This window comes from Erithacus rubecula, assembly GCF_903797595.1.
Source record: "Erithacus rubecula genome assembly, chromosome: 5".
Classification (NCBI taxonomy): domain Eukaryota; kingdom Metazoa; phylum Chordata; class Aves; order Passeriformes; family Muscicapidae; genus Erithacus; species Erithacus rubecula.
In genome coordinates, this window is record NC_136687.1 from 14,243,621 (window position 1) to 14,271,546 (window position 27,926).

General features: G+C 35.3%; 1 protein-coding gene across 3 annotated transcripts in view; it reads right to left on the minus strand.

The window, feature by feature from the left end:
* Positions 1 to 27,926, minus strand: part of FAM184B (family with sequence similarity 184 member B) — a 38,767-nt gene that overhangs the window by 6,117 nt on the left and 4,724 nt on the right. For 2 of the 3 annotated variants that reach the window (XM_079307466.1, XM_079307465.1), the window contains exons 2-7: positions 17,415 to 18,173; positions 11,404 to 11,514; positions 6,859 to 7,071; positions 5,470 to 5,623; positions 4,203 to 4,315; positions 3,611 to 3,795 (exon numbers count right to left, since the gene is read on the minus strand). In XM_079307466.1, coding sequence (XP_079163592.1) covers positions 3,611 to 3,795; positions 4,203 to 4,315; positions 5,470 to 5,623; positions 6,859 to 7,071; positions 11,404 to 11,514; positions 17,415 to 18,173 — 1,535 coding nt within the window. Of the gene's footprint in view, positions 1 to 363; positions 511 to 3,610; positions 3,796 to 4,202; positions 4,316 to 5,469; positions 5,624 to 6,858; positions 7,072 to 11,403; positions 11,515 to 17,414; positions 18,174 to 27,926 lie in introns of all 3 variants that reach the window. The other variant, XM_079307464.1, reaches the window with a different exon arrangement.

Here is a 27,926-nt window from a genome sequence, read left to right on the forward strand (position 1 = left end):
TGAGGTTAAGCTTTTACTCAATGCTGCTCTGCTGAACAAGATTAAGTGCAAGATCATGGATCAAGGTCTCTGGTATCATCTGTGACAGATCATTTTACATTTCATAAAATTTCTAGATCCTACATTCAAGTTTTAATTCAGCATTGTGGAACTTCATGTATAGTCCTTTAGATTAAACAATATCCAGAATTTATTACCATATATCTGGGTCATTTTGGTTTGCAAAGACAATACCTATACATTTCTATCTTGATCCTTATAATATTTTCCTTATGGTGAATAAAAACTGTACACACTAAGAATAATAAATACAAATAGAACTCATTTCCAGCATGAGCCAGAATTTATTGTTAAATTACTTACGCAGTGTCTAAGGAGAAAATCTTTGCTTGGAGATGTGCCTGAGTGCTGCTGAAATCAGATACTATGTTTTCAATTTCCTTCCGGTGATCTCGTTTCAGTATGTCCAGTTCTTTTTTATGCTTGATATTGAGGTCTTCTACCAGTAGCCTTTCATTGGTATTAAAATATGTCTGAATTCTCAGGTTTCAATACTAGTTTATTATCTTTGATCAAAGCATGCAATTTTGAGGTGTTTTATTGACTCCAAAGGTAGCTCACTGGGCAAAGATCTGGCTTCTGCTTACTGATTTAACTTAGATTTAATTTTGGTTGCAATATGAGAAAAAATATTTTAACACTGAGGAAGAAAAAAATTATTCTGAAAAGTACTTGACCCTCACCTTTCAGGAAATGAAAGGTCTATTCCATATAATGATGCCATTGATATTCTGTCTAGGGTTAGTTCATATATCAATCTTAATAAAAAAACATGACAACAAAATCCCATAGGAACTTCTTTGTATTAAGCAAAATTATGCTGAAATATCTGGGATTTTAACATGAGACTCTCATGATATATTTCAATAAAACAAGGCATCAGAAACATTTAATACTGCCTATCATCATCCTAAAACTAAAAAAAAAAAAAAAAAAAAAAAAAAAAGAAGAAAAAAAAGATGAAGAAATGTTGTAACAATGCTTTTAACTAAAATATTAATCTTTTTCTGACAATATGTTTTGGAAGATACTGCTATATGATTAACACCATAAACTGAAATCTAAAAAATGCTTAATATTTTCTCAAGTCTAACCGTAACACTGTATTCTAATACCAATCCCAAAAGCAATAGGCATCTATTAAAGAATCATAGTTTGATTTTTGTTTGCTATTGCTTGGAGAAACATTTTCATTATCTCAATAGAGAGCCCATGCTCTATGGTTTACTAATTAAAATAGGCATGCTCAGCTCAACATATTAACAATTGTAATTTTCACAAAAGACATTCAGTTTATCTTTCATTTTCTCTATCTCCTTTTAAATGTATTCCCAAGTCTGTTTCACTTGTTTCTGGAAGGCTTCAGGATAAAAGGTCCATGAAAGGTCTCTCCCCTCAAAATATTAGAGCACAGCCATGGAAGTGACTGATTTGGTACTTAGCATAAAATGAGCAGCAGAAGAATAAGGGTAAAAGAAGGATGAAATGAATCTTCAGGAGTAGAATATTCTCCTTCAGAACAGCCATTTGGGGTACTTGCTCTCTCTTCCTATAAAAACACCTTTTTCTGCATTTATCCTAATCCTTGTAAAAGCTTTCTGTACTGAAGGTGGAATTCACACAATTCAAGAGAATGGAAAGATAATTATTACTTTAAGCAGATTACTGGTTTAATTTACCTGGCAACAGTAGGACTAGTAATTTAAAGTAATCTCTTATAAAAAATTGTCACATGCAAATAGCAAACCACTATCAGTTTTCAAATCAGAAAAGAAACTGGCATAAGGCAGGGGTACTGCTGTTAAAAGTAAAAATAGCAGTTACTTATATGCACCAACTTAACTATTCCGCTACATAAATTATTAGCCTGGCAAAAGCAAAACAAGAGCTGCAAGTTAGTTTTTCAAGTCTTCCATGGGTTAATTTCAGAGCAGCCTATATCAGGTACCTAGGTCCACTCCAGTGCTTTGGTCCAATCTCCAGTTATTTGAAGGATTTCTCCTTACATAACTTCCATTAATGCTTCCTTCCCAAATGCTTACTGTGGTAGAGCTACACCATTTATTCCCTGTAAAGAAAATCCTCCAGCCCAGCAGCCCTAGCATTTGAGGCCTTTTAGACCTCATCGTTGACACGTGAATAATTCTTCCCTTCATGAAGAGAGGCTGCAAATTCCTTCAAGGTAGCTTGAGGGCATTAATGAAACTCTCTGGTTTGCAATTTTCTCTGTTGATCTTGCTTCAAAGCTTGAAATGAAATTCACTTTGAAGTAACTCTCAAAAGAGTGCAATGGCAAAAAAAAAAAAAAAAATCACTCATTCTTTAAATATCTACTGACTGGTAGACAGGAATGGAATTACTCTGGCCACTCTGACAATCTGCAGAGAGACATTCTATCCATTGAGTGCTTTTCTCTGGACTATGTGGGCCGTAATTTTAAAGATTCCTTTAAGGGTACACTCTTCTGAAATCCTTTTCTATATACAGCTTGTGCAGTTAGGAGCAGACATTCTACACCATTGCAAAAATGAATTGAAAAATACCCACACACCAGATCCCTCAGTCTCTCTGCAAAGAGAAGGTATGTTCATCCAGAAATTCCAAAGGATTCAACAGCCATACAAATGCAGTGGGCAGTGAAGCCAGTCTTGTTGCCTTTGTAAGTAGTGCCAGGGGAGGTTTAGGTTGGATATTAGGAAGAATTTCTTCAAATGAAGGGTGATTAGACATTGGAATGGGCTGCCCAGACATGTTTAATGAAAGACTGGATGTGACACCCACTGCCATGGTCTAGCTGACATGGTGGTGTTTGGTCACAAGTTGGACTCAGTGATTTCAGAGGTCTTTTCTAACCTAATTGGTCCTGGCATTCTGCACATTTCTGGACAGAAATGGGAAGACCATTTTGCACCATGTGCACTGAGTCTGTGGCTACACTAAGACATTATTTACATTCTACAAGACAGCCAAAACTCAAGTGACCTTGCCCTTCCTGACAGCCTCTCACAGAGCCAGGCTCACCACCAGCCCAGAGGCACTGTCAGTATCCACTGGCACTGCCCTTACTTCCCCTGTGAAAAGCTGGCTGCTACAGCCAAAGCAAGTTCTTAACAGGGTATGTGTGGTGTTCTCAAGTGCCCCCTTTGGAATTAACAGTCTATTGGTTTCAGCTACAGAGAATATGTCTAAAAATCTCACATTTATTCTCAGAGACATCTACATATATATTTTTTAATAACCCTTTGGTGAGTTTGGGATTTATGTCTTCCAGTGCCTTTGAAAGGCTGACATTATGCACATTTTCTCAGGTCACTCTTGTGGGAATACACTAGACATACTTCTTTCTTTCATATAATTAACAATTAGTTCAAATGCATTTATTATGGCTGGGGGAAAATGTAAAATGAACTACTGCTTTTGCAAAATTCCTAGCTTCTAAAATTAGTACTTTAGAAAGAAAGATTGTGACATGCATCACACTTAGGACACTCACACTGGCATTATTATTGAATCTCTAGATAACACTGTCAAGTGTGAATTCAAGGCAGACCTTGTGTGTTGTTTATCTCTATCCTGAAGCTGTGCAGCTTCTTGCTTCTGTGACTCCAACTCAGCACTGAGCAGCTCCATTGTGTCCTTCAAAAGTAAATTCTCTTTCTTGAGTTCAGAAATTTCACTCTGACATTTTTCCAGCTCATCATGAAGAGATCTGATCTGGCTTTGGCTACTTCCTTCCTAAGAAAAAGGCCAAATTTAGTTATTCACAGTCTCTTATTTTTAATGTTAACATCTTCCTGAAATTGTGTGCATTCCATTTTTGCAATCCAATTTTTCAATTATATGTGCCATGCTCTATATGTGCAAGAAAAAATCAGTGATCAAAATTTCCTGAGTATATTCTGTAGTCTCCAAAGAATTTATTTTATTGTAACATTCATTCATTTGCTTCTTTTGTAAATTCTGATCTTTAATTGGAAAGAAAAAGCCTGCCCATAGGGAAAAAATTATAAACATTTTAAGTGAGACATAAAGGCAGAAAACCCATTCCACTTCTGGAAGAGAGAAATCACTGAAGAGAGAAATTTGGTACTACTGCTTTTGCTAAACACAACATGGCAATGAAATATAAACTGGTCCCTTGCCTGCTGTTTCTTCAGTGTCCTTACACTCCTCAGCTCCATTTGTAGTTCTTCTATTTGCTTCTTTAGGTTTGTGCATAATGTCTGTTGCTCAGAGAGTTCCACCCTTAGAGATCCTAGTAATTATCAGACAGACAATCATTTAGGCAGTCAGAGGCCAGCTGGATAGGGAAGGCAGATACAGGGAATGTAGATGAAAACATTAATACATTACATTTTGCTTTGTTCCTCAACTCCTCCCTCATTAATCATAATGGCATCCTATTACTAGAAAGGTAACTCAGCTGAGCAATAGTGAGATGATATGGAACTACAAAAGCATTGAGTCAACATCAGAGTCAGAGGTAATCCTGTGGCAGTTGTATTGCAGACTACATCAGCACAGTTGTTTCTTCTGATCTGGAACTTCACTGGAGCACCCCTCGGCTTCCCTGTTAATTCAACTGGGCTCTGTAGAGGGCCATAAAGCAGGCTGAGGAGAGCTCTGGCTGTGTTACAGAAGGACAATGCTTATGCAAGCTCATCTGTCATATACTGCAACTTTTGTGTATATTAGGTACAAGGTTTTCAAGTACAAGAATAAAAAAATTTTCATGTCTGTTGTCTCCCCAGAATTTTTCTTGAAGAAAAAAAAATCTATCTATTGAACATACTAATTTTAAAGAGCAAGAAATCTTTCTAGCAAATTTTAAATACTGGTGGAAAAAAACCAAAGAATAAAATTCAGTTTGTATGTAAAATACTTTCAAATTATTCTTTATTTAATTTGAAAAATTATAGATGAGCTTTAATAACCTGAAATTAAACCTGGAGATGCTGCACATCCTGCTAGTGCAGTGTTCTGTTTAGTTCTAAACAGTTTAGGGCACTTTTGAAACTGACTAAATAGTACATAGGGAACAACTGATCTCCACTGCTGAACTCAATAGAGCAGACTTGAAGCACATAAAAATTCATCTCAATATAGAAAAAAAAAAGAGTAAAGTCATATAAACTAATTAAAAATTTCCAATCTAATATGGCTGATAATGCACACTTGAATGTTATACACCACACTACTCTCAGCCACATTTTGCTGCTGACAATTGTGATCCTGGTTAACAAAGAATATTAAGACTATACTGTTGAAATTGCAGGGTATGAAAAAAGAGATTAACAAAGACCTGAATTGCCAAAGGATGGGAATGAAAATGAATGGGATGAGAGGCAGTGGTTCTCAGCATATATATAATCAAGCAGTAGGAACTGTGCATGACATGAGACATCATACCTAGCAACAGGGCTTGCTGCTTCTGTATCTGCTCAAGTTCATCATGTAATTCTTTCTTTGCTTTCTCTTCCAAAGTTTGTATTTCCAGCCTATGAGACTGATGTTGGATCTTGAAAGTCTCATTAAATTCCTTTTTCAAACGTTCTTCTGCCTCCTATAAGCAAAAGTCCCCCAAAAACAAAGTCATCAGAGCTTATTTTTCAGCTTGTTTTTTTACTTGTAATGCTAGGATGAATCTGTAAACTTTAACTTTCATCACTACTTTACAAGACATTTTACCAATGCAAGCGTAAAAATGAGCTGAATTTAATTTTTAACACTTAATGTGTACAAGATAAATTATCGGTGTATCACCTCTTAGATTTGTTGTGCATGATAAAATAATAACACCAATATCTTTGCACTATTTGACATTAGAAAGAAAGTTTGATTATTCAACATACAAAGGCCCCCAGATTTGACCTGTTTGTCATTACTTATCACAGTGTATCAGACAAAGGCTTCTATCTTTCCTTGCATCATTTTTGGGTCATGCTTCCTCTGTCATTACAAGTACTGCTGGCACACTGTAAATGATGGAGCAGGTGCTCTGCAGTGGCTCTGAAAGCAACTCCTGTTCTCAGTTTCATTCTTACCAACTCACTGCCTTCAGCTTGGTTTTGTCAAAACTGGAATTTTATTTGGAATATATAAACAAGATAATAAATTCTACATAGGGTGGTTTTATCACCTATGTCTCATAAAGTTCTCTAAGCTGTGGGAACCAAGAGGGATATCTGAACTCCATGTCTCAATCACATGTACAATTTTCAAGGTGATTTTTTCTTACAGCAACAGTCTTTAGAATTTTAGTATATTGCATTAACTTTGTCATTGAAATCAATTCACTTGAACCTTTAAAAGCTGTGGTTATCTACTTACTGAATTGATTTCTTGAAGGTATATAAAGCAATACACATCACTGTATGTGTCTATTATACTTCTGTATTTATATATAAATTAATAATGGATGAAAAATAATAAAACTGAGTCCTGTTATTAATACACTCAGAAATTTCCTTGTATTTCTGAAGCAAGTGCACATATAAAGGAGCTTGCATTCATTGCAGTCTAACTGTAGGGGATATTATATTCACACTGTGTCTAAATTAAAATGTTAAAATTATAAAAAAAACAAAACAAAAATCCCACAAATCACCAACCAACCCAACCCTCTCAGCCTGATGAAGAGGAGGTTTCAAAATTGTAGAATAATTCATTATGTGCATCAATAGCATCCCATCATTAAACTAATTGGAGGTAACTGTGTTTTGATAATTGCCTCTGACTTAGATGGTTTACCCCATAAATATATGGGGGTTTTTTTACATTAGTATGTAGTAAACTGACCTTGAGTTCCTGATTCTTGCTTTCCTCCAACATTTTTAAGACTTTTTGGTGTGATGCCTCCAATTGCAGTTTAACATTCTGATTTTCTTTAATGGTATTTTGAAGATCCTGCAAAAGCTTCTCTTTTTCTTTGTTGGACTGTAGATTATGTTTCTTCAGTGATTCCTTGAAATTATTTGCTTGTTGTTCTAATATTTGCTTCAGCTGAGCCACCTTCCAGAAAAGTAAGTCATCAGGATAGGATTAATGGCTGCATTCACAATGAGAGGAATTATGTAATGTTGAGTACATTTTATGAGCTTATGTTGCTCTATGAAAAAATAGCAAGATGCTTGTTTTGTGCAAGAAGCCCTTCTTTCAGTGAAAAATGACAACCTTTTTGCATATACTGTCTGTTGCTCATCAAGTACTTTTTAAAATTTTCAAATAGTCTCAATGTCATACATGCAATCCATAGCTCAATTTGAACAATAACATGGCACAAACCATAAGGCAGGCCTAAAGCTCTGCTGAAGTTATCCAACAAAATTGATATATTTAATTAGGAAAATCACCTAGCTGTAGCACCCAGCTCTTGCACCTAGCTTTATCTGCCTCAGACTGAGTTTAAATTCACTATTCATCCAGTTGTTTCTTGGCTTCTTCCATTGTGTCATCCAATGAAACAGAAATATTTGTCTGATCAAGCTAGTGAAGAATTATTGCCAAATACCATTAATAATGAAAAACATTGTCTTTAATATATCTGTGTAATGGGATCTGTCTGTGGCCTGGGTCCACTCCAAGACTACACAGATGCCAGTGCCACTTGCCAACCATACTTTTGTTTCAAGAGATGATGAAATATTTTTTATAATTTTCTAAAGAAATATGTGGTAAACAGTAAGATTTAATCAAAAGCCGCTTTGGTTTCTGGTTACAGGCAAAAAAACCCTACTTTGTCTTCACATTTACTGAACTCAAGCCAATGTTTTCCTATATAATGGAAGGAAACACTGAAATTTTTAGGTACATGCAGTTCCTTATAAAACTGACCTTTGATATGAAAGATTTAATGCTGTACAGTCCCTCCTATCAGCTGACACAATATGCATTAACACCATTACACTCAAGTATGCATATTTTATGGGCTTCCTGAATATAAAGGGACTGAAAAAAATGTGCCAGAAGAATAGGTTGTATATTTTATAATAGAAAAATTTGAAACAGGAAAAGCTTTACTTGGAGTACTTCTTAAACAAGTTAGTCATCTAGGCAGGAAAGATGAAAAGAGGCCTATATAAATTTCATCTGTGATCACAATGTTATAAACTTCCCAACTCTTCACAGACAATTATTGGCCCAAAGCACTTCTAGCATGAAACAAAAGATCATACTAACTAGAAATAGGCTAAGCCAGGAACAAAATGTAGTAAGAAATTAGATGGAAAAGTAGTATTAAAAACATTATTTTTCAGAGGTTAAGGGGGAAAGCCCTACAGAAATGCATCAGGCATACAACACATTGTTTCTCATTAGTCCTGCTACATCTGACATATTAGAAGCTAAGAAACATTTCCATTCTATCAGGTTTCCTCCTCCTGTCTAGAAATTAAAAAGGCTTTAAAATACACCAGTGAAAATCCTTCTCTGGAATGTTTTGCAGTGCCTAAACACTTTTTTGTGCTTCCTGACTTCTAAACAGATAGCCAGACCCTCAATTTGCTTAAGTTGGTAAAGCAGCATTGAAGCCAATGAAACTATGCCAACTCACATCAATCCAGAATATATTTGGATGTTTTCATTATTGACAAAGCAATAACACTGTGGGATTTTGTGTTTTATAATGTCCTCCTATTGCAGAACAAAAATTCTTGAAAAAAACTGTACTTTAATTCCATTACTAATTCACTTTTCTTCACCAGAATTGCATAATGTGATCTCAGAGATGCAAACATTACCTAACATAACATAAACAGTAATACAGCATAAGAAGTAAAAACAAAATAATGAAATTGTGTTTTACTGGTTTTTAGGCTTATTTTAGAGTTACATCAATTAAGTCCACAGTAAATAATATTCCTAAATTTGTGACAATTCCTGACCAGAGGAATTCCTGACTACGTTCTTTGGCTGCTATTTGGTGGATTCTTCAAGATCCATAAAAACTCTAGGCATTGCATTGTTCAAAGATGTATGTGACAAGCTGATGTTTGCACTTCCATTTTATGTATCTTCTAATTCCAGAATAGAACAGAATCATAGAATGTTCTGTGTTGGAAGGGACCCACAAGGATCATAGAAGTCCAGCTCCTGGCCCTGCACAGCACCATCCCCAAGAATCACCATGCCCAAGAGCAGAGTTCTGTCAGGCTTGGTGCTGTGACCACTTCCCTGGAGAGCCTGTTCAGTGCCCAACCACCTTCTAGGAGAAAAACCTATCTCTATTATCCAACCTAAACCTCCCCTGACTCAGCTTCAGGCCATTCCCTTAGGTCTGGTATCTGCCACCACAGAGCAGGGATCAGTGCCTGCCCCTCCTCTTCCCCTCACAAGGAAGCTGTAACTGCAGTGAGGTCTCACCTCTGTCTCCTCCAGGCTGAACACACCAAGTGATCTCAGCTGCTCTTCATATGGCTTCCCCTCAAAACCCTTCACTATCTCTATAGCCATCCTTTGTATTCTTTCCAATAGTTTCATATTTTTCTTGTGGCACCAAGATCCTTTAACAAATGCTGAAGAGATCCTGCAGGTCAAAACCAAGGAACTGGAGGGCCTGAATGAATAAGCATTCAACCCACACAGGATCTCACATTCTTCCTTCCAAATGACCAAACAGATGCAAGTAATTTCTTTATCCATAAAACCTTATTAATACAGAAATACTGCCACTTTGAAGTGCAACCCCAGAGAGATGAAATTCTCATGCTTCTGTCTACTCTGCATAGTGCTCCAACTATGTCAGCCTAACTAAAATCAGGTCTTAGACAGCCAAGAAAGCTATTTTTAGATCTGAAACTGTACCCAGGTTAGAACTGGATTAGTAACAGCACATTGCCTAACCTTTGAGGCAGAAGCTCTGGGCTGAGCCATTGCAAAGGTTCCCAGATGGGAAGCATGCCCTCAGTGAAACATAACATTATATAGTAAATGGTGCTTTCATGTACCTATAGCAGGAAACTATTGCAAGTTGAAACAACTTCACTACCCTGCCAATACTGCCAAGTAATTAGTTCAGAAAGTAACCTTTGGAGTAATCAAGAAAAATGTAAAATTTCTCTTCAAATGGAGCACTTCCTCCTTTTTTGAGAGCAGTCAGACTCTAAGATACAATAAAATGTTTCTTAGCGTATCTGTTCATATTTACAATGGTGCTGTGAACATAACATATGGCATGCTATGTACTATTTGATATGATTTATGTTTATGTTTATGTTTATAGTGGCAATAATTTTCTACCACTCTTTGCTAATTTACCATGATCTTGTGATGCAAGTGGATGAGCAGTTAGAAAACATAAGTTTCTTTCATATTTTACTGTCCAGAACATACGATTTCAAGAAAAGTAATTTTATGATCCACAACCTTAGTTTTTGCATCTGCAAAACCTGAGGAATAAACTTTCATGTCATAAACCTTTCACTCTGAATAGGCCAACACAGGTTGGATTGACCTGAAATTCTCTCAGAGAAGAATCTGTAGGAAACAGTGACGTGCAGAAATGCGTACAGAAACTCAAAAATAGCCAGAATTTTCAGCACATTAAATTCTGTAAGACTGGGAAATAGATAGAATGTTAGAATGTCACTGTTTGATGACAGAATATATAAATATGTTTTAGAGGAGAAATGAAAAAGAAAAACCCATGCTGCACTCATAACTAGTACAGCTAGTATGGCACAGATGGGAGGAAAACCAGGCATTGCTTATTGTAAATGAGCACAACACATGCCCTGATTGCTGGAACATACACACCAAGGGGTAGTAATGACATGTGGGAAAATGGAGAGAGTAAATGGGGGTCAAGGTTTTGCTTAGCATCCTGATAAGCCTGTCTGTCTTTTCTCTGCCTTAAAACACTCAATGAGACCTTATTATGGCCACTGAGAGACTACAAACAGCTGAAGAAGATCTAGGTCTTCAGCTTTTGCAGAGTTGTTGCCATGCAAACTCTCACTGAACCTGAGGGAAGTGAAACTGGTTAGAATCAGTGAAGATACATCTCTATGCATTAATAAAAAATCAGAAAGTTAACAGGAGTTGTAAGGAAGATTTTAACCTCATTTTGTCCTGTAAACAAACAATCAGAGTCACTGTGCAACCCTGATATAGCCAAACTCCTTACCTTAGCACATCTCCAAAGAGTAATATGTGAAATAAATATGCTTGTCAAAATTTTCATAGATATTTAGAAGCAGTTATTTCTGTTATTCTGTCTCCAGACCTTGCATATTTTATAAAGTGATAGACACAGCAAATAGTATTAAAATCTAACCCCGAATCTCTCAGATGGTACCAAAAATGAAGAGAATTTTTATTACTGCATTACATTTATGCCCAGTTTACCTCAAGTGAAGAGTTTTGAAGTTTCCCAGTTAGGACTTCTTTCTCTTTCTCTAGTTGCTTTAGTCCACACTCAGATTTTCTTTTAAATTCATCTAGCTGTGTCTGGAGCTCCTAAAATAAAAACAAAAAAACAAAAAAACAAAACAAAACAAAACAGTTTGGTACTTTCTAATAATACTGTGAGACAATACAGTTCACATTATCCTAATCTTCTTCTGAAAGCTTCCCTAAGGTATAAAAATTTACAGCATGAAGAGTCAGACTGTTTTACCTTGAGTGGTGTTAATGTTCAAAAATAATGTAGTATGCAAGAGTCATCCACAAGAACTGAAAACCCATAAATATACATTGGTCATATAAATAACAAGATGACTAATGGGTAATTAGTGGAAAAGAGAACCAAATGAAGCAATATCTGACAGCATCCATAAAGAAAATCATTCTGAGGTAGTAAAAATAAAGAATAATAACAATTAAAAAATTAGGATTAAAAAATCATCATGTTGCTGGAAATAGTTAAAAAAATCAATGAGAGCATCAGTTGCAAGACAGTGACTAAAAGCTTGTGGCAATTGTTTATAGCAAGTGTTAGCAATTGCTTATTGTAGAAAGACTGAATGTGCAAATTCCTGAAGTGATATACATTACAGTTTATTAGTGTGCTTGCTCCATAATCATAATCATAATCATTACATAATCATAATTTTAAGAATACAAGTACAAGCTAATAATAAGTAAAATACACTATATTAAAGGCAAAGTCATTTCCATAAGGTTTCACTAGTGTAACTATGTACCTTGAAGCACTTCATCTTCAGATACTGATCAACAGTGAGCCATTCCACAAGCAGATAAAATAATTTACTCACCTGGGTTCAATTTTGAGAAATGAGATTGTATAAACATATAAACTCCAGCAGTTTCATGGAAATTACTTCTTCTGGCAAGCACTAAACACATTTCCTAGTCTCCAAGATAGGGCAGGTATTCTGAAGCTCAACATTTAGGGACAGCAGCTGCTGCTTTTTATGACTTCACAACTTGTCAGTAAGTGTTTGATTATTCTCAAGTAAATGTTAAAAAGTTACAGCAGTGTTAACTGCAGAAAATGGGTAGAAGCTCATTCTTAGCACCAAGAAGGGTCTAAAACCCACTTGACCAGTATTCTGATTGTCCCATTCTACAAACTGCTGAAATTAATCTTTTCTGTTTAGAAGATATTTGACGAGCACTGAAGTCCATTAGGAGTCAGAAACTAACTTCCCCCTTAGCTTAGGCTCAAATTTTGGCAGATCACTTAGACATCATTACTTTGTGAGCTCCACTACTCATTAAAGAACATGCTTAAAACTAAACATGTGTTTCAAGGTTATCCTCCCTTTGAACAGAATTCCACTCACATTTAGGTTCCTACTGCACAGAAACAGAGACTGCAAATTTCCTAAAGCCAAAGGATTCAGTCACAGATGAAAGTGAAATTCTTTGAAGAATCTCTTAAGCCAATTGCTGCTAATGCATATCAACAACAAAAATAAAAGCTTAACCACATAAAACACACTGAAAGAAAGGTATTGCTCAGGTAAGTTGTTTGGATGTACGAGAAGATAAATTCACCTTCTCGTCTTTGGAGGTTTTCACAAAAATACATCAGTCTGATTTTTTTTTTCTTATTTTTTTCTGTCGCAAGAAAATCCTGGCATTTTATGATAATTCAAAATGCCTACAGTGAGCATAATTCAAATGATGTTGCTGTAACCAGTAAGATTAAAACCAGATGAATTAAAGCATCCATAAATAGAAGAATATTCCTACCTTCTGCTTCTTTTTTTTTTTTCCAGTTTTTATGAAGTTTTAGACTGGCCTGATTTCCTTCGTATCCTTCATTACTTGATCTACCATTCCTTTTAACAACTAATCCTTTAGACAAATCTTTTCCTTATAGGACTTATGCTTGATTTTACAGAGAAAGTTCTCTCCTTTATTCATACCCTCCTTGTAAACAGCTACAGTTTCCATAGTCTATAAAACACACTAGTTATTTTGTTAAAAAAAGAAACAAAAACCAAAAACAAAACAAAAAAACCAAAACAAAACAAACCCAAACAAACAAACAAAACAAACCAGGGTGGAACTCTGGGGTCACAGTAGTCTAATTTGCAGTGAAAATGTTATTTATGTGGTAATGCTCCATTGAAAAATATTGGCTTCATTTTAGTTAGAAATGTAGAACTGTACTGAGTCAGGATGATAAGCCTCTTCTGCAGTCTAGGAATGCTTTGGGGTTTTTTGTTGTTCTGGTTTGAACTTGGGTATGTAACTCACTTCCAACCATGCAGGCTCCCTCAAGGACAACCTTAGGCCTGGGAAAAAGTACAGTACATGATTTGCTGACTCTGATGTCAAGTCTAATTTTCCTGAATGGAAGCTTAACATAATAGTTTAAGAGAACTAAAAAGTATATAAAAGATTCAGGGTTGAACAGTTGCTTAAGGTGAGATATTGTACAGAGGGTACTCTCAGGATACATATATTCCTCATTTTATTGAGTTTATTCCTGATATCATTTCTGCACAGCTTTTCAGAATAACTATTTTTTATATTTAAAAATAAATAAGTCAGTATTCCAACTTGACCTCAGCAGAGAATGTCTGCATTAGACATGGTTTTCTTTAAGGATTTGGTTACAGAAGCAGCTGAACACTGTGCCCTGGTCTAGCCCAAGGATGTCTACAGCTCCTTTGCTGTCTTTGCAGAAACTTGTTATGAAACAAGTTCATAACCTCAGGTTATGAACACAAGTTGGTGTTCCACTGAATGAGCTCAGGGATCTGGGAATCTTACAGGATTTACTCCTGTACAATAAAGTCATCAATCTGCAAAATCTGGTTTCATTACTTTGGGCATTCTGTGTCTTTGAGTATTTGAAAGCAAATCACCTGTTAGAGGTTTTGCATATCTTCAGAGCTGTTCTTTTTCTGACTCTCTTTGGTACAAGTCATTTGCTGCAACTGCATTATTTGATGTTTCAGTTCATCTGCTTTATTAATAGTTTTGCTTTGGGAATCCAATACAGCTCTCATGTCTTCTGTGGTACCAAAATTTACATTTCAAGTAGCATAAATAACTTGCAGAATTTTGAATATCACTCTCTACTAACATGGTAAATACTTTAGAATGACATTAATGAGCACCTTACCTGCTTTATGCAGGATTTCCTTTCCTTGATGTGAATTTTTCTCTTTGACTACACTTAGATCCTCTTCCTCTTTTTTCACTATACATTTTGATCTCAGAATTTCTTGCTGTGTTCGCTTAAGCTACACTTCCAAATCCTAAAATATGCATGACATTACTTTCACGTTTATTGCATAGGTAATTTTCTTGTAATAAGAAATAAATGGTCATTTTCTCTCTTGGTGTTCCATTATATAAATCACCTATAGACCTGGTTTAAATGCATTTTTTTTGCTCTTCCATATCCTTAAATTCTCTCTGCTGTCAGAATAATTGTGATGTGGAGCCCTTCCCCCACATGTAGTTGGCATAATTTTAAAGTGAATATCCAAAAAAAGCTACCATCTAAAATATATCTGAGATTATCCTGACTTGAAATAGGCTATACTTCTAATAATTTAATGACAACTTACACCAAAAGTTAATGAATATTAATTAGAGTTTTTTCAGTTGCTGAAATACAACAGTTTGTAACATAATCCATTATACAGATGCCTAAATCAGAAAAAAATGGGTCCTGCAGACTTTGCTGGGAGCTGTCTTTCCACAACTAATGGAAAAAATTTGAACCATATTTAATTATCTGTTTCTGGAGGTTCTAGTTGCAGTTTCAGATGCCCAGCATAATACTGCCATGCTCACTCAGATAAAACTGCCATTTTTGCCTATATAGACTGAATAGATCAGACTTAATGATTTGTCAATCTTTGTATTCTCCTTTCTACCGTAATAATAATAAACATGTACTAATGTAATGCCTTTCATCTAAAGGCCTCAAACCTCTTGGCATACACTAAGGAGATAACAGGACAGTCCTTTCACCTTTGAACCATCATAATAGCTTTTCCTGCTAGTATTTACTAATGCTCAAAGGTATTTCTATTTCCCTGTCTGCCATTGTCCATAAAAATCTGAAAAAATTGTATTTAATGTTGGCATAAGAAATAGTCAATTTAGAAAGGAGAAAGTTTTATTTGTTTTTTTGTCTGTAAAGAAACAGAAGACAACACCATGTCTAACTCTTTCCCTCCTCCCAGATTTATCCTAGTCTAAGGGTATCTTTTCAAAGATTCAAGGCAATATGCTCCAGTGGTATGTAAATCAGCCTCATTCCACACTTAAAGGATTTGAAATGCACGAGTTGAGCATATGTCCTTCAGAAAATATTTCAGTTTTATCCACCTGATGCCAAATTTAGAAAATTAATTGCTAATGACACCATCCTCTTGCTTCCACTTCCTATCATCTTTTACATTCTTTATTCCTAAATTAATGCACTTCTTATACAATAAATCAGAAGTGAACCATGTGCATAAATTTTCATGAGTTTATTCTTCATATTCCCTGAATGTTACCTAAAGCACCCAGAAAAAAGACACTAATCTTCCTTTCTCTCTTCCCCTCTAATGTTTCCAACTTCTACAGAACCAGAATACTTTTTAGTGTTGAAACAGAAATTACAGATTGAGTTGATTTTAAAAAAGGGGTTATCTGCATCTCTGGCATTCATTGTATCCGCTCCACTTTTCTGTAAAAATAGAGGTTGGTCTGCTACAGATCTACACACTGATGCAATGAAACCTGCATAATGCTGTGAAAAGTGTATTCAATTCATCCTCTGATTGTAAAACAATCTATTGAAGACTGAACCCCCTCTAAGAATATCCTCAAAGAAGTAGCTCAGAACTCTGCATCATCAGCAAAATATTGGCAAGCAAGATGTGAGGGCAGATGGTGAGAAGAGTTAAGAGCTGCCTTGGAAGAGCACAGCTGACTGGGCTGACCCTGATCCCTGCAGATTTCTGGGGCTCTCTTCCTCTAAAGGAAGAAAATCTTATTAGGGAACAATTTTTGTTATTCTGTAACACTCCAAGTCTAGACCTTCAAGGCATTTCCTCATCTAATATGCAAGATTGCTGTCAAAGGGCTGGGGGCATGTTTAGTAGCTGAGTTTATGTGATGTAAAGAACCAAAAGTATCAGAAGAAAGTTGAACTGTTGAGCACAGAGCATGGCTGGGTGCTTCAATTTCAGCACTGTGCATCATCATCTCTCCTGCATGCTGACCTTGGGTACCAAAAACAGCTGTTTGGCAGATTTCCCATGACATGGCAACCTCTGAAACTGCATCTGACACATGATGCAACCAGGAAGGGTCTGCAGAACTGGGCTGCAAATGTATGAGATGCACAGCAGTGAGGGTGGGCAGGCAAGGTGAGAACCAATGGGGAAAATCTCATGGCTCAGCACATAAAACTTCACAAGTGTAAAGGACACTTCATTAAATGGCACTTGGTACAAGCCACTGCTGCAAGAGTCATATAAAGAACTTGATTCCTAAACTGCCAGCTCAGGTCTCTTATCTAACTCTTCATATCCATGCATGGAGCTATTGGAAACCACAAGAAAAAAGAATGTACTCTGTAAACACTCATTGGAGGCAGTAGTGCCTGCTTGCTATTCTCATCATATTTTTAGGCAGGAAGAGTAAAATTCTGTTCAGCCAAGAGATACATTTTACTTCACTCCTCCCTCAAGGAATACAAATTCTAGTGTTCAAAGTGTTCTCCTAATGAGTTAGAATCATCTTAACTCTTTACTTAAAGCTGTCAGCAGTATATCACTTCTATTTCCATTCTAAACCCCTAAAACTGCTTTACTACTTAAAAAGCATTTGAATCAACGTGATATTGAAAAGACCCTCCTCTCCCAAATTTTAAAGAATTTATAATTTTCTCTTTCTCAGTCAGAGATAGGGATTATTGTTTCATACTCTACCTGTATTCTGTCCTTCAGCTTCTGGGAATGCTTCTTTCTCTCATTTATCTTCTGGCTTTTCTCCTCTAGGTCTGCCTCCAGCTTCTTTACCTGCTGTAGCAAAAAACCTTCCTCAGCCTCTGAGCTCTTCTTTTGCTCTGTTTCTCTTTGCTGACAGTTTGTTTCTATCACTGATTGCTGCATGAGTTTTTTCAAAGTCTCTTTTTCTGTCTCACAAGGGGCTTGCAGTTTTCTTATTTTCTGAGTATATTCTTCAGTTGTTTTCTGATTCTCAGTCTTTAGGTTTTCCATCTCATTTATTACAGTGTGTCTTTCCACACTACATTTTTCATCTAAATTTACTTTTTTATCTAGATTTTCTCCTCTAAATGCTTTGTATTCATTTAGGAGTCCATCAAACTCCTGATTTAAATGTAGAAGTTTGTTTTCAAAGCCTGCATTGGTATCTACTGAGTGTGTAGAAAGGTCCCACTGTGCTTGCTTCACTTCCATTCTTGACTCCTTCTCTTCTGCTTGCTTTTTACACAATATTAACTCTGCCAAGGCTTCTTCCTTCAATCTCTTGTGTTGTGCTACTGCAATTTCAAGGGCCTGAATATGCTTTCTCAGTAACTGTTCTTCTTCAACTTTGCTTTTACACTGGAGAATTGTTTCTCTTGTCTCAGCAAGAATATTCTGAATTTCTTCTTCATGAGCCTCTCTCAGAGCCTGTATACTGTCCTCATGTTCATCATTCTTAGTGTTCAGGGCATATATCACCTATTGAACAAGAAAAATTGAAAAGTAAAGCATCTTGTGAACAATAGCCATTAATTCATTTACTGTATTTACCAAGGTGTTGAACACCAAAAGATAATTACTGTTATAGATTAATTTTTTTTATAATGGTGGTTCTTTGTGTTGTTTGGTTTGTTGCTTGTTTTTTTTTCTTTTTCCACTAGGAACAGAAGGGACAATTATATACTGCAAAACCTTATAAAAAGGAGAGACAATACCATGACAAACAATTTTTTTCCACTTTTTGTCAGACATTTCTTTTTTATTCTAGGTAAGTTGTCACTTGATGTCACTAGTTTGATCTCTAATACAAAGAAGGAAGATGTGTCCTTTTTCTAGCTAACTGCCTCTGTATTTGAAGTCCAGCTCATCTGACCTTCAGTGCAGCAGAACTACTAAAGGCCACTTTGCTTTAGCATGACAAAGTGCTGGGGACCAGCAGTGGCAAACCTGAACGTGAAACCTGAGGTCGTGACATCCAGTTCATGTGGACCAAAAGCATTTCATGATGTAAATGAAAGTATGAAAAGCAGATTAAATTCTTCACTCCTGGCTCCAGCCAAAACACCATGGAAGATGCACTCCTAGAATCACATTCCTGACGAGTCAGTTGAGTCAGCATTTCAGGGTAGGTATTACCCAACAGCAAGCATCTTTTGACTTGATTCTGAGAAGTGTTCAGGCAATTTATTTCAGGGATTTTTCCCCATAATTTCAGTCACAGCAATAAATCTCAAAAGAGCTTTTAGCAGATTCAAGCAAATCTTGAATGACAATAAGTAATTTTTCCCAACAATTGATTGAAACCCTTTAATGCTTTATTTTCTCTTACAAAATGCAGAATAATAATTCTCATGACTGTAAAACTCTATTACCCTGAGTAGGCTTCATCTGTTACCATAACATCCACCAAATATCTCTCACAGAAGCTGTTGTACAAGCACCATACTGTTGCTTCAAAAAGAAAATACTATTAGAAGCCCACAACAGCCTGAAATGAAGAATAAATGCCCAAGTGAAATCTACAGCTACATATAATTGCATAAGAGAATAATTGCCTTGAAAAGACACATGCTTGTCTTTTCAGACCTCCACTGGGACATATGGGGGCTAATCCAGTTTCTACTGGACATAGTTATCAAACTCAAGGAAAACAACACAATATGTATGAAGGCTTTCAACTTGCTTGGTTTGCTTGGGTTTTTTAGGGATAAATTACTGCTCTAAAAAATTAGGTTTGGAAATTGTACACAACATTTGACATATATTTTCAGTCTGGCATGTGTCCATAGAAGTTAATCGAAAGATTGTTAGACAACGTTTGAGAAAATCACAGCCTTAAGTAAGTAGGTACAAAAATAAATCAATACAGAAACAATGACACAATTTAATTATGCTAGAGCTGTGGCCCTATCATCTTCAAGCCTTTATCAGGGCAAGACTCAATTAAGAGTTCAGTAAGTGCTTGACTAGAATAAGTGTCACAAGCCTGCAGTGTGTTATGCAAGTCCAGAAGATGTTTTCACAATTATTGAATTTGCTTATCTATGTCCAACCACTTTTTGTGCTATGTGTATATGAATAACATATTGCATTCCAGTCAACCATAAATGAAAGCAAATACATAAATACATCTTATGCATAGTCAACTTCCTCCCTGGCAGTAATGAATTACAGAAGCCTGAAAAATCACAAATGCAAAACACGGTCTGAATATATTTCTCAATAAACATTTGGCAAAATAGAATACCAGCATCATATTTCGGAAGAATATCAGACAAGAAGTTATTGTCTACATTAAGTAGGTATTTTTGGGGCATTAGATTACAAGCCATTAATTCCTCTCTTTTATTTTTGACCATTTTCCTTTGAAATGGAAAGAGTTACAGTATACTGAGCCAACTTTTTCATCTCACTAACTAAAATTATTCTATGAACAGTACTTATCTATTCAGGAGACAGACACAGAAACTCCAAGATTATTCTTGCCCACATTTTCCACACTGAATGACCAGCAATTACTTTAGGTAACTCTTCAGTTTACTAGGTCACATGCTGATGATCCCATTTCTGTATTTCATTCCAGCAGTAAAACAGAGATGAACATTCAGCCTTTGTGGTTCAGACTTTCACTCAATGATAAATTTATCTAGTAAATCACCATGGCCTGTCTCATGCTATGTTGTGTTCAGGATTCCTCTAAATTCTGACTTAATCATACAGTTTTCCCAAATTCCACTAAGCATTAGACTACCACCACTACCTTAGGTGAGTTATCTAAAACAATGGAAGAACCTGGCCTGCCTGCCCCATCTATTAATCCTACACTTCTGTTCAATACTGGCTAGAACCACAATGAAGCATTTTGATTTGCATGCCCTTAAATTTAATCTTCAAGCTTGAGTGCTGAAACTGACTCCTCCATATATTAACCTGCTTAAAAGATTTAATTTTGAGACAGCTGCTGCTCTCTACTTTATGAAATTTAAGCCCTTTCCATGTGCCTTTCACTCCCTATTATATATATATAGTTCCTATATTCCTATTCCAGATATCTCATTTTGAAGACTGGAATTATATGAATTCAGTGCTTTATGTGCTGAAAGGAAAAAATACTGAAAATTTATTTCAGACTTGTACATTGTGAGTGTACACTAATGTGGTATAAATCTCTTAACAGATATGTTGATAAACAGCTTTTAAAAAGCAGCTCTAAAACTGATCATTTGACAGTACAGACAGAATAGTTCTCAAATGAAAAGAGCACATCATTGCTCTTGGAGTTGCTACCATAATACCTTTAAGAAGGCTTCTGCCTCCTTAAAGTTCTCCAAAACCAAGTGGATTGGGAAACACTGTACTGAATTTATAGCATCTGAGTGTTGCATGGCAGGTTGGTAAAAACATTATTACACACATACACTTGAATATTAACAGTGCAGTAAATGTGAATACATCTTATTTGTCCTATTTTATCCTCCAAATGCTGTAAATCTAAATAGCATTTCCTTACTCATTTTCCTTATGGTTATATAAAATAACAAACAACCAACCAAACAAAACCAACAACAACAACAAAACCAAATAAAATTTAAGAAAAATAAGAAAAATTAACAGTGAAGACAGAGTTAAGGCATTCAAACCAAAACCTACAGCAATGTTAAATACTATTTTTAGAGGAAACTGACTATCATAATGAAAAAAATAGTTCTAGTAGGTTGCTTTCCTAGCTGAATAAAAAGTGAGACAATTTGGTATGGAAGGAAAGGAGTGAGGATGCCAAGATGAATCAAAGAAAAGCAAAAGATGATAAATATTCTTCCTTCAGGCCCAAGCTAGTAGAGAGAAAAAAATATACAAAAGAATGAGAAAAGGCCCTAGATGAAGGTGACAAACAGGGCACTTTCAGCAGCACTTTACACAAAGCAGGGAAGGAGACAAACTTCTATTACTAAGGAAGAAGTTTGCTAGAGGTTGATGCCATGAGACTCTCTGCATCTCACCTTTTCACTAGTGAATTTGTTTCTTTAATTCATCTACTTGCTGAGCAGAGTAAGGTACTGATAAACATGCCAGCCTTAAATGGTTCCTTTAAAAGCAAAGGACAGAGAAATTATCAAAAATAATTTCAGTTATTTAAACAAATGGCTCCTCTATCCCTTAGCTTCCTTTGCCACCAACTCTACAGGCTTTCTAGAAAACAAATCCACATCCCACAATTTATTAATTAATACTCTAATCAGTCCCTCATGTTTTAACACTGAAGAATAATGCATTTAAATTAAGGTACAGGCCTAGGCTATGATTACCTACAATGCTGATCCAATTTTACACCTACCCTGATTTCATACATAGGTGATACATGATACTCCTCTAAGGTATGACCTGGGACCTAAAGAACTAAGTCTCAGCTCTCTCCTTACATTTCTGTGGTTTCCTAAAAGCACAAGGATAATTTCATGCATATTTGCATGAAATATTTGCAGCAACTATTCATAACCTAAACACATATGTAGTGTTTTGTGGTATGAGAGAAGTTTTAAAAAATTGTCACTCCAAACATCTTAAAGTGTTTCAGAAGAAGTGCAGGGCTTGTATCCTACATCAGAATGAATCCTAATATCATAATAAAAATGGATTTTGCTGCAGAAGGTTCTCTTTTATTTCAGGGTGAATCCATATCCTTTCATCCATAATAATAAAGCTCTTCAGACCCTGGAACAGTGAGGTGGTACAGCACAGGGGTGGCCAACAGCTCTGTATGAAACCCACTTGTGTTTAGATGATCTGATGTCTCTATGGCAGAAGCTCATGGTGCAATGTCTCACCCTCCTGAATGTGTCTCAATCTTGCCTTATTAGAGATTCACAGTAGAAGAGTTCTTAAGTTCTTAAGAGCTCTTCTTAAGTTCTTAAATTTTGAATATATTACTCCATTTCCCACACATACCATCTACTACAGTCAGTCCAAAAAATACAGTTAAATATTAAATATATCAAGAAAGCATAAAATGTCTACAGGTTTCCAATATATTTTGGCATATTTTTTAGTTTTTCTGCCATTCCCTTTGTTCTTCCTGCCCCCTTCAGTTTAAATTTAATACAAGAAAATAACACAGGTACAATTGTTTTGTCTCATATTTTTACCTTTTTATTTTTCTGCTTGGTATAGTGTAATACTGAAAACAGAAAATGGTAGTTCAGGGGTTTATGAATTGCACCCAATCTCTCAAGTGTGATCTAACATAAAATGAACTCTGGCCTAAATTTTACTAGAGAGACATCCAGCTGTCCCTCATTTGTATTTTAAAGTTTCTAATAAGCTACAAGAATAATTGCAAGGCAATTTAAGAATTAGAAAGGTAAAACTATATTGCAAAAATATTCCCAGAAGCAGAGCAGGTGCTAAAAAAACCAATAATGTCAGCAAAGAAAAAATATGCTGTAGAACCACAAAAGTTAATTGGAGTTCAGGAAGTATGTTGACTGCAATAAGTGTCACAAATCTAATCTGTTCTGTATAAACCTCAAAAATTTATCTTCAGAATTACTGAATTTGTTTGTCTATGTCTAATCACTTTTTGTGCCATCTGTATATGAAGAACATATTGGTCATTAATACTACATCCCAACAATTTCAGTAAAGTACAAATATATTTAAGAATCACAGAACTTAATTCTAGAAAGAGACTCCTCTGCTGGGAGAATACCAGGGAGTTCATTACTGAAATTTCTTCTGCAACTGTTCTATAAAATCTACTCAACTTTAATCCCTTCTCTTTACATCAGTCACAAATCCTCCTGCTATGACTGGTTGTAGGCACTGCCTCCCCAGCATGGCAAGAAATAGGCCTTCCTAAACAGTTAAGGAAACATTAAAGACTTTTCCAGATCTGACATGGAAATTCTGAGAGAAACTGGTTGATCTGAAACACAGATACCACATAAGGAGGTGTGAGGAAGCCACTAGAAATTACTGCAAGGAAATGTCTAGAGAAACCCTACACATTTAACTCTCAGGAAGATGTTTCATCCATATGAGATGGGATTTATCTCACCCAGCATTGTCCATTGCATCACCACACATCTAATCCAGGTTAGTCAAAGGAGAAAGACAGCTACTCCAAAAGAAAATATTTCCCTTCCCAATACAGGTGTCTAAATCAGGTGACACAAGTGAAATTAATTGCTTCATTTATGAATTAATTAATATAATTGCTTTATATAATTTCTACATACCCCACTTCCAGCTTCTCCCTTCTACAGAGCTGATAGAGTCCCATGCAAAGAGAAAAAGTTTTCGTTCTCAGAGTCTGAAACTGATAAATTGTCTGTTCTCTAGGATTTCTCTCCATCATGCACCAAAATCTCACTCCATAATGACCCCATTTCTACATACCCATTTCATGCTGTTTTACCAATAATTTACAAACCAAAACAGATATTGGGTGTTTATTAACTGAATGCGGTTTGTCTTCCATCTATATTCCTTGTTTCCTTCCATTCTGTTTAGATGTTTATAAATCCCTTTGAATAATTATAATTCATTAATTTTAATATGTTGCTTCTTTTTACTTCCAGGTCATTACGCATCACTATGTGAAACAATGCAAGATCTAGTCCAGATCTTTGTAATATCTGCCTCCCTACATTAAGATGTTGTAAATCTTTTTTACAGTTCCCAGCTCATGTTGTATCTTATATGTCAAAGTCTTTTTCTACATAAATTTGAAATAATTTCTCAAAACTGAAATAAAAAAGATACATTTTTTGGGTAGATTCTGTGTGCAATTAAGAGCTAGAATAAATAATTTCAGTCAGCATGACATTTACATGAAATACATTTCTACTACTTTGTTATCCCTGAGGTGATTCAAATCCATCTTGAGCATATTTATCAGGTTAAACTGTATTCAGATGTTGTCAGAGGATCGCATTATCTTTCAGTAAAAGCTGAATTAGGTAAAAAGTCTGTCAATTAAAAAACACGGAACTAGATGAAAATACCTGAAAAGGTTGTGATTAGACACTGAAAAATCAATGTCAATTAGCACACACACACACATAGGCAAGCAGAAAGACCAATTTGTTTGATTTCAGAGTTCTTTCTCTTGACATTTTGCAATCTGTATCTTGGTGAAATGCTTAACTCCTTAAATATCCCCACAAATCTTAGGTTATTACAGTCTTGGACGAGTTCAACTTTATCTTAGGAAGCTCTGCCAGATGTATAATGCTCAAGAAGTAGAGGATCTGTCTGACAGGTTTATGTCCTCTGTCCATTGTTATCACTGCAGATCAGGTGAATTTTTAGTAGACAAATGAAGTCACCAATTTTGTGTCAATAGAAGGACAAGAAAAAAGATCTTATTTGCATGAAATTCATTGATAATTTAACTCTGGTTTTAGTTACATATCAAGCTCTTTCAGGGTATAAATCTATCTAAAACTCATAATAGTTTGATCTCAATTATGTTTCAAAAATATGAGCTAATGCATTTCATCAACCAGATTTAAATACAGTGGTGATAGAATTCATTTGCCATAATAACACTCTATTTTGTGAAATGTTTCATTACATGCCAGATTTTTAAAGAACTTTAGAGTCTAAATTGCAGACATATGTTCAGTGCTTTCAAAAGTTTTGCTTGATCACTTTTTAAAAATTATTCTAGATATTTACCTGAAATTTTATGCTTCCAAAATACCTTCTGATTTGCCGATTACAATAAAGCAACACTGTCCAATTTTATAATAAATACAGTACCTGAAATGATTTGTCAAGTAAGCTCTCACTTGATTCCCATCTTCCCAAGTATTTACATTAAATATAGTAGAATTTGTAAGTCTTGCAAATATAAGCTGTAGAACTGTTGATTTAATTACAGCTTGAGGTGGAAGAGATTTTTTCCCAAACAAATACATGGTTTTGCAGAGACAAATACTATAATGTGTTTTTTAAACACAGTATTTATTACACATTTTGCTCTTTATGTAGATCTGTGATAAGCATAGATAAAATGAGTCTTGTTTCTTCCTAGCCCAACTAAAGTATTATACAGATTGGATCAAATTCTTACTGTCCTGTAGTTTGCATTCTTAGAGAGGATTTTTTAAAATTGAAAATATTTTTTATACATTCTAAATACTTTGCTAATTAAGAAAAGAAGCCATCAGAACCCTCAGGTAACCACGAATTTATAATACCAGTTTCTGCTACTACAGGCATCAAAATTTAAGTTCTTGCTACTGTAAGCAAATTCAATTAAAAGGGATTCAAGAAGTGATTGTAAAATGTATTGAATAAAAATCCAGTTAGGGCAAGGTAGTATATTAAGATACTCTGACAATCTCTGGAAAATCTCACAGATCAATGAAGGCAATGAAACTTTGGGTAAGGACACCAGATGCATGTCATATTTCTGTAACTCTCTGGGCACCATCAGAATCCAGGTATTGTCCCAGACAGCCCTCAGCATAGTGCTTTTTAAAAGATATTTTCTTTCAGTTTCTCTCCTCATTTTCAAAGCATCATCGCTGGATCCCAGTCAATATAGTTTTATGAATCTAAAGGGCTACATATAACATACATCATAATACTACACTATTACCTATGTACCCAGGACACTTTTACACAAACATTTGTAACAGTAAAACAGAGCTGGATTGAATACAGCCACTACCCACATTACCATTTCAGGCAGATATTCTTATTAAGCATATGGTCAACACCTTCTGGGATTGCATCAATGATCACAAAACCAAGAAAGTTTAGCCACCATTTATCATCAGAAAAAGTGGGAGCAGTCTGCAAAGAGTGTAGTGGCAATGCACCAAGTTGCACTGCAATATCCTGTAGTCTACAGAAAATTCATTATTTTTTATTAAATACCAAGGCATATCAGTATCTTAGTAAAACTATTTTAACATTGTAAAACATATAGAAGTATATATATATATATATATATATAGCTATAGTTCCTAAAAGCCTTCTTCTCATATTCTAGTAGTTCTCTCTTGCTGAATGAAAGAAGTAAAATAATCAACTGCAGGCTGATATTTACATTTAAAGGTAGCTCTTCTATAACCCTCTAAGAGGGTTATATAGTTACAACCAGTCAGTGCATAGTTACAGCCAGATGCTTCCAAAGAATTAAAACAGAAGACTTCTCTGCTAGTAACCTGTTCTAAGTTAAAACTGTGTTTATTTTAAGTGCCTAAAAACCAAGTCAGACAAAGTTCTGAATGACAAACACATTAAAAACATATAATCTTCCTTCAGAAGAATTTCACCCAGGTCATTAACTTAAGAAGAAATCCCTATTTGAAAGCAGGCAGTCAGTTTGTAATTTCTTTATGAAAGAAAGGCAATATTTCCTCAGTAACAGAGTTGTGTGTGTTCAGCTGTATCTAAGCTTTGGAAGATAGATGTTACTGTAGAGGTGGCAACAGAGGGAGTTCTACCTCAGTGTCACAGCTGCTTTAATAAAACATAGAAAATCTTTTAACTAATGAGGATGACTTTTAACTAATGACTGCTGGAGGTGGGGGGGAGATACTTTATAGAAAAAATGTATTTAATATACAATATTCAATGTTGGAGTGCTCAAAAGCCTAAAATACATAGCTCAAAATATTTATATGAGAATGTTTGCAACTGACTTATCACTGACTTCTAATTTGGGTATAATTTTTACAATTGTAAAACATTTGCATGTGCATACTGGTTAAAGGAAGTATTAGGAGATAGGTACTGTTATAGTGTCATGGCAAAAGGTACTTCTAAATATTAAAAATGAAAAAAAAAAAAGAACATGAAAAAGCTATAAACTTGCAATTTTCTTTTGTGCAATTAATGGATCATTAGATATTTCATTGCCTATTGCCTGCAATTTGCATATTAATAATACGCAAAACATTGTACATAAACATCAACTATGATTCCTTGATAAAGAGATTAGAATTTATTGTGTACTCTCCATTATAAAGTAGTCTTGAGTTGGCAGTTACTAAGACCATCAGATTTTCTGCAAACTTGACATAATTAGTGCCAAATTTATATGGTAAGGAAGTAATTCCATACAGAGATGTCATTCTTATACCTTGAATTAATTTAAATAATTTAAAGGATAATTTCTAGCTATCCAAATAAGATACTAGGCTTTTTCCTAATAAAAGTATGGCTTTAATACTGCTTTTGACTAGCTGATCAACAAGTTTTATAACATTGCACATG